Consider the following 14,638-nt stretch of genomic DNA (forward strand, 5'->3'; position numbering starts at 1 on the left):
TTTACTTTTATTAAAAAGTATATCGTTATTGTTCTACGATATTTATGAATTCTGCCTATCTGTGATGAAATAAAGAAAAAAGTGTCAAAATTGAAATATTAATTATTGAAACCTTCTTTTAGGATCTCAATTTCGAAACGTCGATGTTCGTCGGAGGAGTCGACGATGATTCGATTGTCCTAAACAACAACACGGGCGTCACCGGCGGATTCAGTGGATGCATCAAAGACGTAAGTATAACACAAATTTAAATCAACATTACGTATAAATTTAGAAATATAGACATAATTTAGCCAGAAAGGATAGAAAATAATTTAACCGACGAAATCTGATTCAAATCTGGATAATTAGCATTGAGCACTTGCTCGATTTTTGCTTATGATTCGTATGTGCTCGCCGAAGGAAAACATCGAAAAGAAACCTGTTGGATGAAAATCTAACATTAGAGCAGCGTGGTGGAATACGAGTCACATATTCGCTGCAAAAGGAGAACAGGCCTCAGTCATTCAGCTCGAATCGTTATTGCGTGTCAAAACGTATAATTTTACTATTGACCTAAATATAAATATCTTAATAACTGATTAGTCATGTAAAAGACATATTTTGCAGGATAATATATATTTACTTGAAATGATTGTTACCTGCAGATTATTAAAATGTATAATGGCTGATCTTCTTGCTGGTTCATCTCGGCTGAATATATATTGAACCAATTTTAGCAACTAGTTTATGTAGTAGAACGACGGTCCCCATGTACTCGAAAGAGAATACATTTTATTTTTTTGTATTTCAGGTTACTCTCCACGGAGATACATTAGATCTTACCAACGCATCGATCCAAGCTGCCAACGTACAGGAATGTGTCAACTATGACCGCGGAGATATCCCAGAAGTAAGTAAAGCTTACGCATAAAAAATATTTAAACTGACTTATAGATCTGTATTATATTTTTGTTTTTTTTTTGAAAGGCTATAACGCTAAATATGGTATGTATTAATTGTGTATTTCAATAATTTCAATTCATAAATAAATAATTATTTTGTTACTCAATTGACTCCAGCTGTACCTAATATAGAAATGAACGATTATTTGAACAAAACAAAATACACCGTACAAATATGATCTCAAATGGTAAAATCGTTCAGTAACTACTCGACTAAAATGAAGATAGGCTAATCATTTTTAAATATTGTCATCACTTATCGTGTTCGATATCCAATTCGAAACAAAATGGATATGAAATTGCCAAATACCTTACGAAATGTGTTTAATTTAGACCGAGACTATCTGCTCACAATGTCGCAACGGCGGCTTCTGCACGTCATCCGACATGACAGCCTGCACTTGCCCCCTGGGCTTCAGCGGACTTTACTGCGAAACGAGAATCCCAAGCCGTAGACCCCTCGGAGACCCGTGCTCGGTGTCGCCCTGCAGGAACGGTGGCACCTGCAAGACCGACCGTAGCCACAGGATGAACTACACTTGCGACTGTCCGCTTGGTTTTGCCGGATCGAACTGTCAAATGCGTAAGTATATTCGAAACATTTAAGGTGCTCTATCGGAATTTGATTCTGTAAAAAGCTATGAAAATATAATATAAATAGTTTCTAGTGTGAGCTGCAGCCCGAACAATGTGAATGAAAATGTAATGCTGATCATGTAATCTATCTAATTTCGAACAAAAAGATAAATTTGTAACACAAATGATTTTAGTAAACATGTGTCTTATTTTCAAGTTATATAAAAGTAAATTTAATGAATATTACTCAAATGAAATTACTTGGTTGAATTAAATTAGATCTACATAAATATATTTCGCCTTTACAGCCCTAGAATTATTCCAAAGCGTTGGCTTCAACGGTAACGGCTATCTGGAACTGCCGGCGAATTACTTGCGTTACGATCAACTAGAAGTTGAACCGGAGTTGATTGCGCTGGCGTTCCACACATACAACGATGGAGTTCTTCTATACCAGAAAGAAGCTCAACTCTCATACGGAGGCGATTATATCATGCTTAGAGGTACTATTATACGATTTCATTACTACAAACCCAATATCACTTGCTTTGATTTTAATATAACAACGCACACTAAACGACTACGTACTTGCGCCGATGAGTGTTATGAATATTCTGAATGATTTTTGATATTTTTTTTTTTTTTAGTGGAGAGAGGAGTTGTTGTTATGGAATGGGACTTAGGAAGCGGCAGAAACATCCTTTCCGTTGATGACGTGCTAGTTAATGACGACGAAAGACACGAAGTAAGATTAATTACGTATTATAACCATAGTTTATTTTTTATTCATGATTATCTTAAAATTACACTTTAATATTTTGTTATTAAATATTTAAATGTAAATAGAATAATTCGTAATCGAATGATTCATGCGAATAGGTGTTTGCGAAAATTTACGACGACAACCGCGTCGAGCTGACCGTTGGATCGAAAACGAAGACTGCAATGACCAACGGAATCTCCAATGTTATGAACGCTGATTCAAACATATATATCGGTATGGATAATTAGTACTATATTTTCAAAATACATCAAATAATTCGTAGTAGCGAACCATTCGTTGATCAATGTAACGTTTATAAAACTCCTTAAGAGTTTTCAATGTGTCACTTTTATAAATTAAATAACATAAAGAAAAACAAAGTAACATCTACAAAAAATAACTTAAACGACTACGGAACCAATATTACAACTCTAAGGAATTGTAGCGAAAATAACGGTTTATGACGTTACTTTATTTAATTTAATACGAAACGCAAGATTTATTCTAAAATTATATGCTTTTTTTTTCTAGGTGGTATTCCAGACTACCTTAACACGCAGCACAAGTACCCAGGCCTCGTGGGTTGTATAGAGCAAGTAGAGTTTAAGGGAGAGCGCAGTGTTACCCTCGGCAAGGTCGCTGTGGCGGGTAGAAATACCCAGCCGTGCAAAAAGTGAGCATACAAAATAATGTACTGTTATTGCAAAGGGTCGTATGTAAGAATTATTTATATATAGTCTAATAGTATAACCATTAAATTTTTTTCTTGTACTCGTTCCGTGATTAATAATTCAAAGCAATAATTTAAACAAATATTTCAAAGCAATAATTTAAAAAAAAATAACATATATATTTTTACATAGCTACTTTTGCACTAACCGTTAACATGAATCTCTTGACATAATAGATACTTAAAAACATATTAAATAACATATAGACAAGTTACTTCAGCATGCTTTATCGCTGTCAAATATAAAAAAAGATTACCAAAATAGATTAGTTTATAAATTTATAAAAAGTTAAAAGTTTTTCAAAAGTACAAGTAGATATTTTACAATAGCTTATAGTACATTCTGAACAATACATTGCATTCCGGATGTATTAAAAAATTATATAAGATTCATACATTTCAAACAGTAGCCGTTTTATTACAAGCATATCTAACATGAATTTATTAGCTGTTGACTAACATATTTCTGAAATTAACCCATTTATTCCACGCTGCTCGGATACCTAGCTCCATGTTCCCAGATGTGTATCCTTTCTTTGAAGAAATTGATGTTTTCGAATCACCCCCACCTAGATACCATTTTAATTCCAACAATAGACCCATTCCATTCGCCTTAGTGCCGGCCCTATTCAGCTTTATAATATGTATTTATCTACACAGCGGCTTGATCGGTTTATTCTTAACTGTTAATTAAGCAATGGTACGTATACTTACTATATGTTGTTCTTTTGATTAGATGTTAGTTAGACATAGATGTATCAATTTAAAAGTAAAATTAACTGCTTATAAAATATTAATGAAACGCTGTGACGTGAACGCTATTTTCAAGTGAAAGTATTTTGTAATAATGCTAAGAAATGCCTTATAACAAAATGACTGATAATAATTTTATCTAAGCTTTAATTTACATGATTCATATTTATGAATAAAAATTTTTTTATTTTTTTTCGCGGTTGACACGTCAATGATATTGTTATATATAAATTTGTTAAGGTTATTATATTCAAATGTTTTCTATATTTTTAATGCTCATTAATAATTTGTTTTAATTCCAGCCAATGAACTTCTCAGTTCACTCGAGCACACCACATCGAAGGAACGTATTATAATCTCTCTACGTAAATTTCAAGTTTCAAGCGAAAATGTCAATTGATAAAATTTAAGTCAAAAGTTATCAACATTCAATTAAAATCAGACACGATTTAAATTGTTCTTAAAAAAAAATAGATTAAAAATGTTACGGCTTATGAACTTGTTACGAGATTTGGTAGGGACTTTATTAAAATATACCCTCGTATTTAGTATTAAGGTAACTTCACCATTGAGGACAATACTGCTAGCTTAGAATACTTAAGTAACTTGAAATGTTATTGTAATAATAAACTATATTATATCTTAAATCAGATTCAAATTTCGAATGGACATTTTACAGGACAGTATCTCCTACCACACGGGTGCTCTTCCCTGTAGAGCGATGTATATGGTGCCATAAAATTTGAATATAAACGTAGTTAGGAAAATATTAACTTTTTTTTTTAATTAATTTTTGCTTATCGAGCTTTGTAATATCAAATACTAAAGCAATATATTTGTTCGGTTTCACAGTCACTATCCAATTTTTGATTGATATTGGGAGCTGCAAGGCTTTCGATTTACTCGTACGTCATGTGCCAAAACTGGTTCTATATTAATTTAGTTTCCGCCACTGCCATATAATTTGCTTTCTTTATTATTATTATTTTTAAGTTAAGTAGATAGTACTCCAGTTATCTAAGACGAATATTCTAATTTTAAATATTTAGATAATAATGATTGTTTGTAAAATTTCAGTGATTCTGTATATTGTTCTAGTGAAATCAACTGCGGTCGCATTTAACTTAAATATATCGCGAGTGATTTGTTTATCCGTTTTTACATATTTTATATGATATTACAAAATTATATTTGCATGAAATGTATTTGTTGTTTTTCGAGTAGCTTAGCTAAGAATAAATGTGGCATTAAATACCAATCGTTACACGAACATAATTATATCGATGAAATCGTTTCAACGCATCTCAATTTATATTTCGATGAACCTGCCTACATGTTATATTGTCTATCTGTGTACTGCTGCTAAATGAACAAATGCAATTAATAAAAATAAAAAAAAATGTATAAAAATATATAGTCTTTTATTGAACCTCGTAATAAGAAGACAAGACCATACTATGACCGCTTTACGAACACAATCCTCAAAAAGTTAACCAGTAAATTTTGACCAGAACAACCTCAGTGAGCCGAATTCAAGACACATAGACTAAACACTTTCTTGGATACTTGGTATTCTGAATACGTTATTACTTTAAATAATGTCCAGAACTTATTCGATGGGAGATGTAATCTGCTTCTGTCTTAGAACTAATCAACTTATAATACAATGCATGCAATAAATTCCTTTTTTTTTTGTATAAGTACTTAAACTCAAAGTCTAATTATAATTTTAGAATTTATATTAAATTAAAAGATTAATGTCTAGCCGTAGTAGCAATACAGTATTGCATTGTCAAAGTGCCGATTTTGAAGAATTTACAATTAAAGTTAATCAATAAATAAATATAGAATTAAAAAAATTAAGACATAGTTTCGTGAAAATACGCCAGTTGAAAATTCAACATACATGTCAAACTAATCAAAGAATGCATTCAGATCTAACCTCAAAATTAGAATGAAAATCTCATCAGAATCAACTATCATTATAGTCGTGAATTGTCATGTTACAGTGTTGAATAAAATGTAAAGCTAATTAATTCGGAAAGTAGATTCTACAAAGAAGAACCGGCAAGAAACCCAGTACCTAGTTACTCTTTTCCACCATTGTAATTACAGAGTATGTCAGTAAATATTTGATATTTGACTGGTTTTTATTGAGATTTGGCTATTGGACTGGTTTTTAAAATCCATTTTATATTATTTAGTAGAGGTTAAGGAACCCAGTAAAAGTTGTTTTTTTTTAAATTCTAGTACATATTTGCTGAAAAATATCAAATAAAAAATTCCATATTTAAATAGCGCACGAAAACGCTACTTTGACAATATGGCGCTGCAATCGGTGACGTCACCTACCTGTATTGTAATCTGTGGCACATATAATCCACATACAGTAGGCAAACAAGGTTAACGAGCAAGTGACGTTATCATAAGCCCGACCAATCAGGAGCGTTTTGTGTCACGTGACAATCGTATAAAATATTGCAATTTTATTTATTGATTTTTGAATTAATTAATTATTATTTTCAACTTTCGTTAATAAATAACCATTTTTAAACTCATAATATATACTGATTACAATAATTGACACTTTTTTTTCGCATTGTCAAATAGCCTATTACAATTTTTTTTGTATAACCTGCCTAGAAAACAAAAAAATCTAAGACATTTTTTTATCTTTAATATAATCTTGTATTGAGTAATGCCTTATTTATTAATGTCGCATGAGCTTTAAATTATTTAATAGGCAAACTTAAAAATAGCTCTGGAATCATATTATGGAATCGATACTATCTCTAACACCTTAACTATCGATAGTATATCGATAGTGGACTATCGATGAAAACACACGGACCCACTCCTAACACAAGTGATAAGCTTAAAAGGAGGGGTTAATTAATTAGGGGTAATGCAGTATTCTTTTTTTAAAAAAATAAATAATAATAAATAGTGGAACTGATCCACTCTATCCAAGACTCTTTACACTCCTCCACTTAGGAATACGCGTACGAAACCAGGCGAGTTCACTAGTTAATATATATAGTTGCTAGGTATATTAGATTTATATCAAAAACTGATATAAGGATCTAATTTGATGTATATTGATTTTGTAGTTTTATAGTATTTATTAATATAGAATTTTTATATTTTATTAGTTCACATAATTTATTCATATGTATAGGTATTTATATTTGGTTAGCAATATTAATTTTACGCCATTTTCTATTAAGGTATTTCTACATCCAAATTTATGACTTTTTTTAATATCTTTTCACATGACTTCAAGTAACCATTCAAACCAACTCACGCTTGATTTATTCATTAAATTATAATTAATCAGTAAAATTAAAGAAATATTAAACATGAAAATTATGGTGAGTGTGTAAGATATTATTCTTCCGCATATAAATTCATAATATTATTCTTCGGCTCTGAATGATTAATAGTTTCTACAATGGTCAGTGTCGTTCAATTCTTCTCCGACTGTCTTCTTGCTTTGAACAAGAGGAAATATCAAAACTAATTAAATAAATTTGTTTAGGTACCTTTGATTCACATAATATTAATAGAATTGTTTTATTTATCGGAAATAAATTGCAATAAACGATATTTGGATCCATCTATGAAATACATCGAAGAAAAATATTTTTCTAACATCTTGGATAAAATATATCGTTTGAAAGAGAAATCTTTATTTGGTGAAAGGCGATCTAGACGTGATGATACGAGCAAAATGAAGTTTTTGTATGACGCACTATCAGATCAGATAAGTGCAGCTCAATTTAAAAAATGGCTTCGTAATGAAGATATAGATGTACCAGATGAAGCATCTGCGAAAGAAAATTTGGAAGAATTGGTAGAAAATGAATTATTAAATGCCTTATCTAAAAAATCATCAGCCGTTTTGGATAAGCCGTATGTACAAAAAAAGGGGAGAAATGACTTCTTGGTTATCAAAACAGACTTGAGAGACCCATTTGTGACAATTGTACCGAATGACATTTATTATAATTCTGAAAAGAAATGCGTTAACTGGATGGACGATTGCAATCAAAAGGGCTTGCGCGAGAGATTGTTGCAAAAAGTCAATTCCCCTTACAAGTAGGTGAAAAGAATTTAAAATGAAACGTATATACCACCGTTTGATGTGTATCTGAGTCTGTCTGCAGCATCACAGCTCTCAAACAGATAAACCAATTTTGATTTCGTTTTTAAATACTTTAAAAACTAAATCAAAATCTGTTTATCATACGATTTTTATATTAAAAAGTGTCACATTATACTATTCTTCCTTTAAATAAACCGCTTATTAAATTAATATAAATAGTGATAATAATTTTTATTTCCTTAATATAATTAAGTTTGTAAGCGTGGGAATTTATTTTAGAACACACATATAGGTACTTTCCAATAACACAGTTGCATTGTGCAGTGTATCGTACGCATCCCCGGAGACAATTAGTTGCTTGTTGCTACATTCAGGTATTCACTATGTTCATCTTTACAATTTTGTACTTTTAATTCGACATTAGGGGAAAGTGGTTACCCTTCGTACTTTTTAGATTTGATATTTTTACTATGTGATTAATTGTCGCATTTACCTAGTTTATGTACTTAAGTGTAACAAATATATTATAGTTTGTTACAAAAAAGTCCAAAACATTTATGCCAAAAGTTTAAAGAGTTATAGGCATTTTTCTACATAAAATATTTGTACGAATGTACCCCACGTATGGGTATGGTATGGTATGGGTACGTTCGTACAGTAAATGGGGTACTTTCGTAGGCCATAGGGTAGATTCATACAGGGTAATTAAAAAGCCAATTAAAATCGTTAAATTTTTATTAATTATTACAAAAATATTTATTATTATCAAAGAACTAACTTAATAATATGTGACTTGACTAATAGTCGATAAATCTTTCTTTAGAACAATAACAAAAAATAAAATCGTTCATCCTTTGTTTACTTTTTGATTATTCTTAACTTTACAATCAGTATAAATGAGATGTTTACAATAATTTTGTATGGCATCGTTGTATTTTGATTGTAATTTGTTGGCTTTGATAATTCAGCGATCCTTCAGATTCCTATGAATTTTCATCGCTTTCTATTTGCTTACCTCTCTTTTTCTTTTGTCTTGAATTAAGTTCCTTCAAACTACGTTTCACTGCCTTGCTCTGGCTTTCCTTTCCTGTTCTTTTTTTTCAATTCTTTCTGTCTATGTCTCTTTTCTAGTTTAATGTTTTCAGGTGTATCTGTATATACACGGGAATAGCTGTGAATAGCGTTTGAATGTAACATAAAACGTTAAAGAAAATTACATTACTTTCGTACAAACTTTCTTCCCCCTTTTCAACCATTTGCAACACTTTTTTCCAATTAAAAATGCCTATGGCCTTTCTCAGGCTCTAGACTATCTGTGTACTAAATTTTATTTAAATCGGTTCAGTAGTTTTGGCATGAAAGCGAGACAGACAGACAGAGTTACTTTCGCATTTATATTATTAGTATGTTTTTTTTTTTGTTATCTCCGGGCAGACATATGACTCCACACCACCTGATGGTAAGTGAAAGTGGAGTCCAATTGCAAAGACGACTAGTACAGCTAGAATGAGCTGCGCCAGTCATCCTCACCATGCCAGCCCGCAAGATGCCTCTTCACGCCTCGTTTGAAGGCACCCAGGTTATAAGAGGAGGGGAACACGTGTGCTGGTAAAGAGTTCCATTTTTTGACGGTGCAACAAAGAAAAGAGTTGCCAAATTTCTTTGTGCGCGATGGAATCGATGTCACAGTTAGGCGGTGACATCGCGAGCCAGCACGCGTAGATCTGTGAAGGAAAGGGGAAGCAGGAATTAGAGAGAATAATTCCTCAGAGCACTCGCCGTGATACAGTCGATAGAAAACGCTCAGCGCTACTATTAAATGACGCAAGCGTAAAGGTTCGTGAGTGTTTGTGACCTCTACGTCGCCAATAATGCTGACCGCACGTCGCTGCAACCGATCCAAGGCTTCCATTAAGTACTTAGCGGAGCCATCCCAGAGATGCGAGCAATATTCAACGCAAGACCGCACCTGCGTTTTGTACAGCAGGAGCAGTTGTTGTGGCGTGAAAAAACGCCGCACCTTGTTCAGGACCCCGAGTTTCCGTGAAGCTGTTTTGATGACAGCCTCGATATAAAACTGTCAAAAACATAACAATTCTACTTACAATTACGAACTAAAAGTAGTGTTTCTAAGGTTTCATACCTAATGGGTAAAAACGGGACCTAATTATTAAGACTCCACAGTCCGTCCCTCTGTCTATTCGTACGTCTGTCGGTCACCAGGCTGTATCTCATGAACCTAACAATTAAAATTTTCACATATAATGGTTTTTAATTGGTACATTCTGTTTTTTTTTTAATTCTTCCTTTTATTTATTTTATATGTTCGATAATTTTCTTTACGTTTTCCCATGTCATTCTGAATTAGTAGCAATGATGAACGAGGAAAACAATAACCGGTTAGTAATACTTACTTACTTAGTTCATCTGGTTTCTTGAAAAGTAATAATTAACAATTTCATCAAACGACACTCGCGCCCCACCCTTATGCTAACTTATCTATGTGTGCGTATACGTTTCGCGAAATTATAAGACTCGGCTCGAAATAAAAACTGACGTACTCTCACCTTGGGCTCTGGGGAGAGACTGAAAATTTATTGACAGAAATGTCGAATAATAAGTCAAAACCGGCAAATTATTTTCTCCATACTAAAAAGTTATGGACGACGGCCAAAAAGTAAGCAATATTTAAATAAAAATTACTATAATATTGTGTGATATAAGAGAAATTGAACATGGTGAACTTATTATTTACACTTTTATGTCCCCATTTAACCAAAAATACATGTATAAATAGCAGCATACATGTGTAAATATAAGCAGCTAAATAGCTTAAAAATGTCAATAGAAAAGGTCGATTTCAGTGTTTGGAGTGATGTTGACGATTAATTTACTAAGTTATTGATATATATTTTATAAATATCATCCGGTGAAACTTGAGATATATCTATTCAGATACTGAATGTATTTTTTTATCCATAATCAATGCTCCAGTTTTAAGATATTTTGAAAATAGTAAGCGCTGTTTTAGCGTTCCGCAAGGATTGTCCTCTTAAATGATTATCGGTGCTCGTTAGGATGAGCGATTGACGCTCATGTTTAAAAGATGTCTTAGTGTGCGTGAGACGAGTAAGCCTCACGTGTGTACTAGTGTGCGTGAAATACAAATAAGATTATATTTGTTAACTTAACTTTATTAAAAATTAATTAATTCACGTTAGGGTTTGTGCACTTATTGAACCGATAAATATAATCAAAAGAATGCGGCACACTAAAACATAAAGGTTCTCGTCTTAATTTAAAAATCATAATGGCATAAATACCTCAGAGAGTGGGAGGTGGAATCGATAAGAGCAAACGTGTAGAAGCGGAGACTGATTTGAAATAGAAATAATTTTCTTAAGAGGACTACAAGAGCTAAGTGCCCTTGAGAATCGCACGCAAACACTTACAAAATCGACAAAAACGGCAAGCCCGTGAACTAAGGGTTAAGCGAGGTAACAAGGTTACGCCCAAATATTCTAATAGATGGCGCCAAACCGAGCGAAGTAACATCAATCATAATCTCATAAAAAATAGATAGGACAACAGAATTGTTTTTATTTCTTTCAATGTTAGTTAACAAATGATTATAAAATAAAACTGATTAAATTAAACTTACAATATTTTTATTTATATTTTGTATATAATAAAATTGACAGTTAGTTTTAACCTTTTTTTCTTTTATTTATATTATTATACCACAATTAATTCTTATACTAAATATTAAAACATACCAATTTTAAACATTTTATAAAAGTTTGATAATCTATTTATATAATAAAATCGTAAGTGTTCGAAATCTGTAGTGTAGTAACCGTGGGGTAACATATAGCGTGTTTGTTAGTTTTATTAATATCGGTTCACAAAGAAACTATATATATTCAATTTAAAAAAAAATCTAAATATTTACTAGAAAAAATATACTATTTAGTCTCGATGACAATGCATGATTCATGAATTGCTGCCATGTTCAATCCAATATGGCGGACGTCGACGTCGACGTCGAAATTTTTTAATTACGTAAAAATGACACTCCTAAATATTCTAGTTCCCTGGTTCACAAAAGTTATATTTTTTTTTTATTATTAAAATTAGTTCATACATAACTTTAATTTCTATTATAAACAAAATCGATAAAATTAAACTCTTACGCAATATAAATAGCTTCCGTGTTAATGTTTTCGACTTTCTTTATTCTGTAAAAAATAAATATATATTAGTAATTATATTTTTATTAATTATAAAAGTATGTATTTAAAAAATATGTATCTAAATATGCCCCATAGTACCTACTTTTGATGAAAAATATCATATTGCTTCGAGTTCATGGGGACCGAATGTAGTCACTCTCAATTGATGTTTTCCTTACTTTGACCAAATACTCTATCGTAATATTTAAAGAATAGCTCGAAAAATCTGATTCTATGCGAACTGATTGCACATTTTTTCTAATAGATGTTTTCAATATCCATAATTTATATAAAAAAAAAATGTTTGCTAATAAAATACTCTTACCTTTTAATATCCTTCATATATATGTTCGGCGCTTAATTTATATAAACGTTTTTTAGTTTTCCTCACGCGTTTCACTTTATTTCCCATATTTACACAATTAAAATATATAACAAATAATATAATAAAAAACAAATGCCGAATTACTACTACACTATTTTAACTCAATATATTTATTTACAAGAAAGAATAATATTTATTATAAGAAAACATGAAACAATTAATTTACAATTAAAATTACAAAAAAATATCTCGTAACGTAATGATGCGGCGAAAAGATCGACACATCTGTATAGCATCAGGCCTCGGCCGGGACGGCCGGCAATGTCTGTACACGGAGTTTACGCACACATGTGAACACAAAATAAGAATATCTGATTTTAAAAAAATCTATTGATTTTACTAAAAAAGTGACACAGAGGTATTAAATAATCTGACAAAAGACCACAATTATTGAATGTATATAAGTATAGTTATTATTTGTTAAAATATTTTTTTAGAGGTAACTTTGTGATTTTTTTCTATCGTACCAAATTAATTACATCATGTTTTCAAAATAACAAATAACTAGCATGTATCCTGAAGATTATCATATATTTTTTTCATTTGGTTTACTGCATTGGATCATATACTTTTTGCATTATAAAACTTGCATCTAGCTCATGTAGTCCCCTTAACACCTGCCGCCCCTTCTTTACGTGGGAAACCTGAGTATAGATAAGACAAATTTATTAAAAAATACTTTATTTTAAACGTCTAATACTCATATGTTTCGATAATCTAAGACAGTTGATCATCTATAGATAAATCGAAAAATCGCTCGGTTTAAATTTATCAGTAAATAAATAAATTATTCTAAATAATTATATAGTCATCTAAAAATAAACCTGATACGTAACAACTTGTATATAATAAAGAGTTTCGTTTGGTACAATATGCATGATATATATTTGAATAATGGAAGCGATATTTGTGTTACAGATAAAACCAGCACTGATACGCGTATTTAATACAGTTAAGATAACTTTATATGAATCTAGAGACGCGGAGGTAAAATACGACAGTGAAGGGATTGCGAGTAAAGCATTTGACAATGTACTTAATCAATCAAATAAGCCGAAACATATTCAGTCGTATAATATATATGCTTCAGATTTCCTCCAGACAAAAATAATATTGATGTTATATTTCTTCTAAGTAGAAGTTATTCTGCAATGAAAAACTCGAATCTCACCGCTTAGATTATAAACTTCAGTAGAATCCTCATATATTGACCTACCGAGTAGGGGTATATTGAACCTGTTTTCATTTTGCAAAAGGGAGCTGTCCAGTTTATTTATAATCTTGGAGCTAGTGACTCCTTTCGGGATGATTTTAACAAAGTAGGAATAATTAGTTACGTCAAAATATATTTACAAGATTACGTAATATATTCAGAATAACCTTGTCACGCTTTGATATAATCAGTAATAATCATTATATGAACAGGAGAAGTAAGGACAAACTTATAACGCCAAGTTTCCCAATCCGCAAAGTCAATAAATCCTTCTTGGGGCAAGGTATTCATTTCTGTAATAAAATACAGATATTCGTAACTTTGCGGAAATATATACAGCTATGAATTAAAAATAGTAACTGTATAAATCTTGACCGCGTGGAATGGTAGCAATCGACTTAATATTAATAATTATTTTTTAAAGAAAATGTATTTCCGTTCAAACAATGCATATTATTTAACACAAAATTATATAGATAATAAAAAATCATGGAACTAATACTTGTTAAATTCCTTGCAGGACATATTATATACAATTGTATTTTACTGACATAACTTAGTATTCCAAATGTGGGAAAGAGTAAGTACTAAGTTTCTTGTTGTATCTTCTCGGTAGAATCTACTTTCCGAACCGTTGGTGGCTCTACGTTTAAACAAGTCTGTAAAATGACGATTCAAAAGAGCTAATAAATGCCTACTCTAAAAAGTACATTTTTATTTCGTAAAAATTTCTCTGATGAAAATGCATAATAAAAATATGACGGAATTAATCTACTCTTTGAGAACGTTCGTTACATATATCCGGGATTCAATGAGTTCTAAAAATATCCGAGCGTATATACATATGTAGAATTATACAAGTATGAGTATAATTTCATTTGATATTTGAACGGCACTAATATGTAGTATTCTCTTAACAAGGTTCTTTTTATTATTT

The 14,638-nt window shown here is 31.2% G+C and overlaps 1 protein-coding gene across 12 annotated transcripts in view; it reads left to right on the forward strand.

Moving 5' to 3' along the window:
* The window catches only part of LOC113396472 (basement membrane-specific heparan sulfate proteoglycan core protein), a 69,942-nt gene extending 64,764 nt beyond the window's left edge, over window positions 1–5,178 (forward strand). For 11 of the 12 annotated variants that reach the window (XM_064220500.1, XM_064220502.1, XM_064220501.1 and 8 more), the window contains 8 exons: window positions 123–230; window positions 794–892; window positions 1,278–1,527; window positions 1,829–2,023; window positions 2,168–2,265; window positions 2,400–2,517; window positions 2,815–2,956; window positions 3,521–3,722. In XM_064220500.1, coding sequence (XP_064076570.1) covers window positions 123–230; window positions 794–892; window positions 1,278–1,527; window positions 1,829–2,023; window positions 2,168–2,265; window positions 2,400–2,517; window positions 2,815–2,956; window positions 3,521–3,707 — 1,197 coding nt within the window. In that variant the 3' untranslated portion in view covers window positions 3,708–3,722. Of the gene's footprint in view, window positions 1–122; window positions 231–793; window positions 893–1,277; window positions 1,528–1,828; window positions 2,024–2,167; window positions 2,266–2,399; window positions 2,518–2,814; window positions 2,957–3,520; window positions 3,723–4,068 lie in introns of those variants that run through there. The other variant, XM_026634509.2, reaches the window with a different exon arrangement.
* Window positions 5,179–14,638: the final 9,460 nt, after the last annotated feature.

Source organism: Vanessa tameamea, chromosome Z (genome assembly GCF_037043105.1).
Source record: "Vanessa tameamea isolate UH-Manoa-2023 chromosome Z, ilVanTame1 primary haplotype, whole genome shotgun sequence".
Taxonomy (NCBI): Eukaryota; Metazoa; Arthropoda; class Insecta; order Lepidoptera; family Nymphalidae; genus Vanessa; species Vanessa tameamea.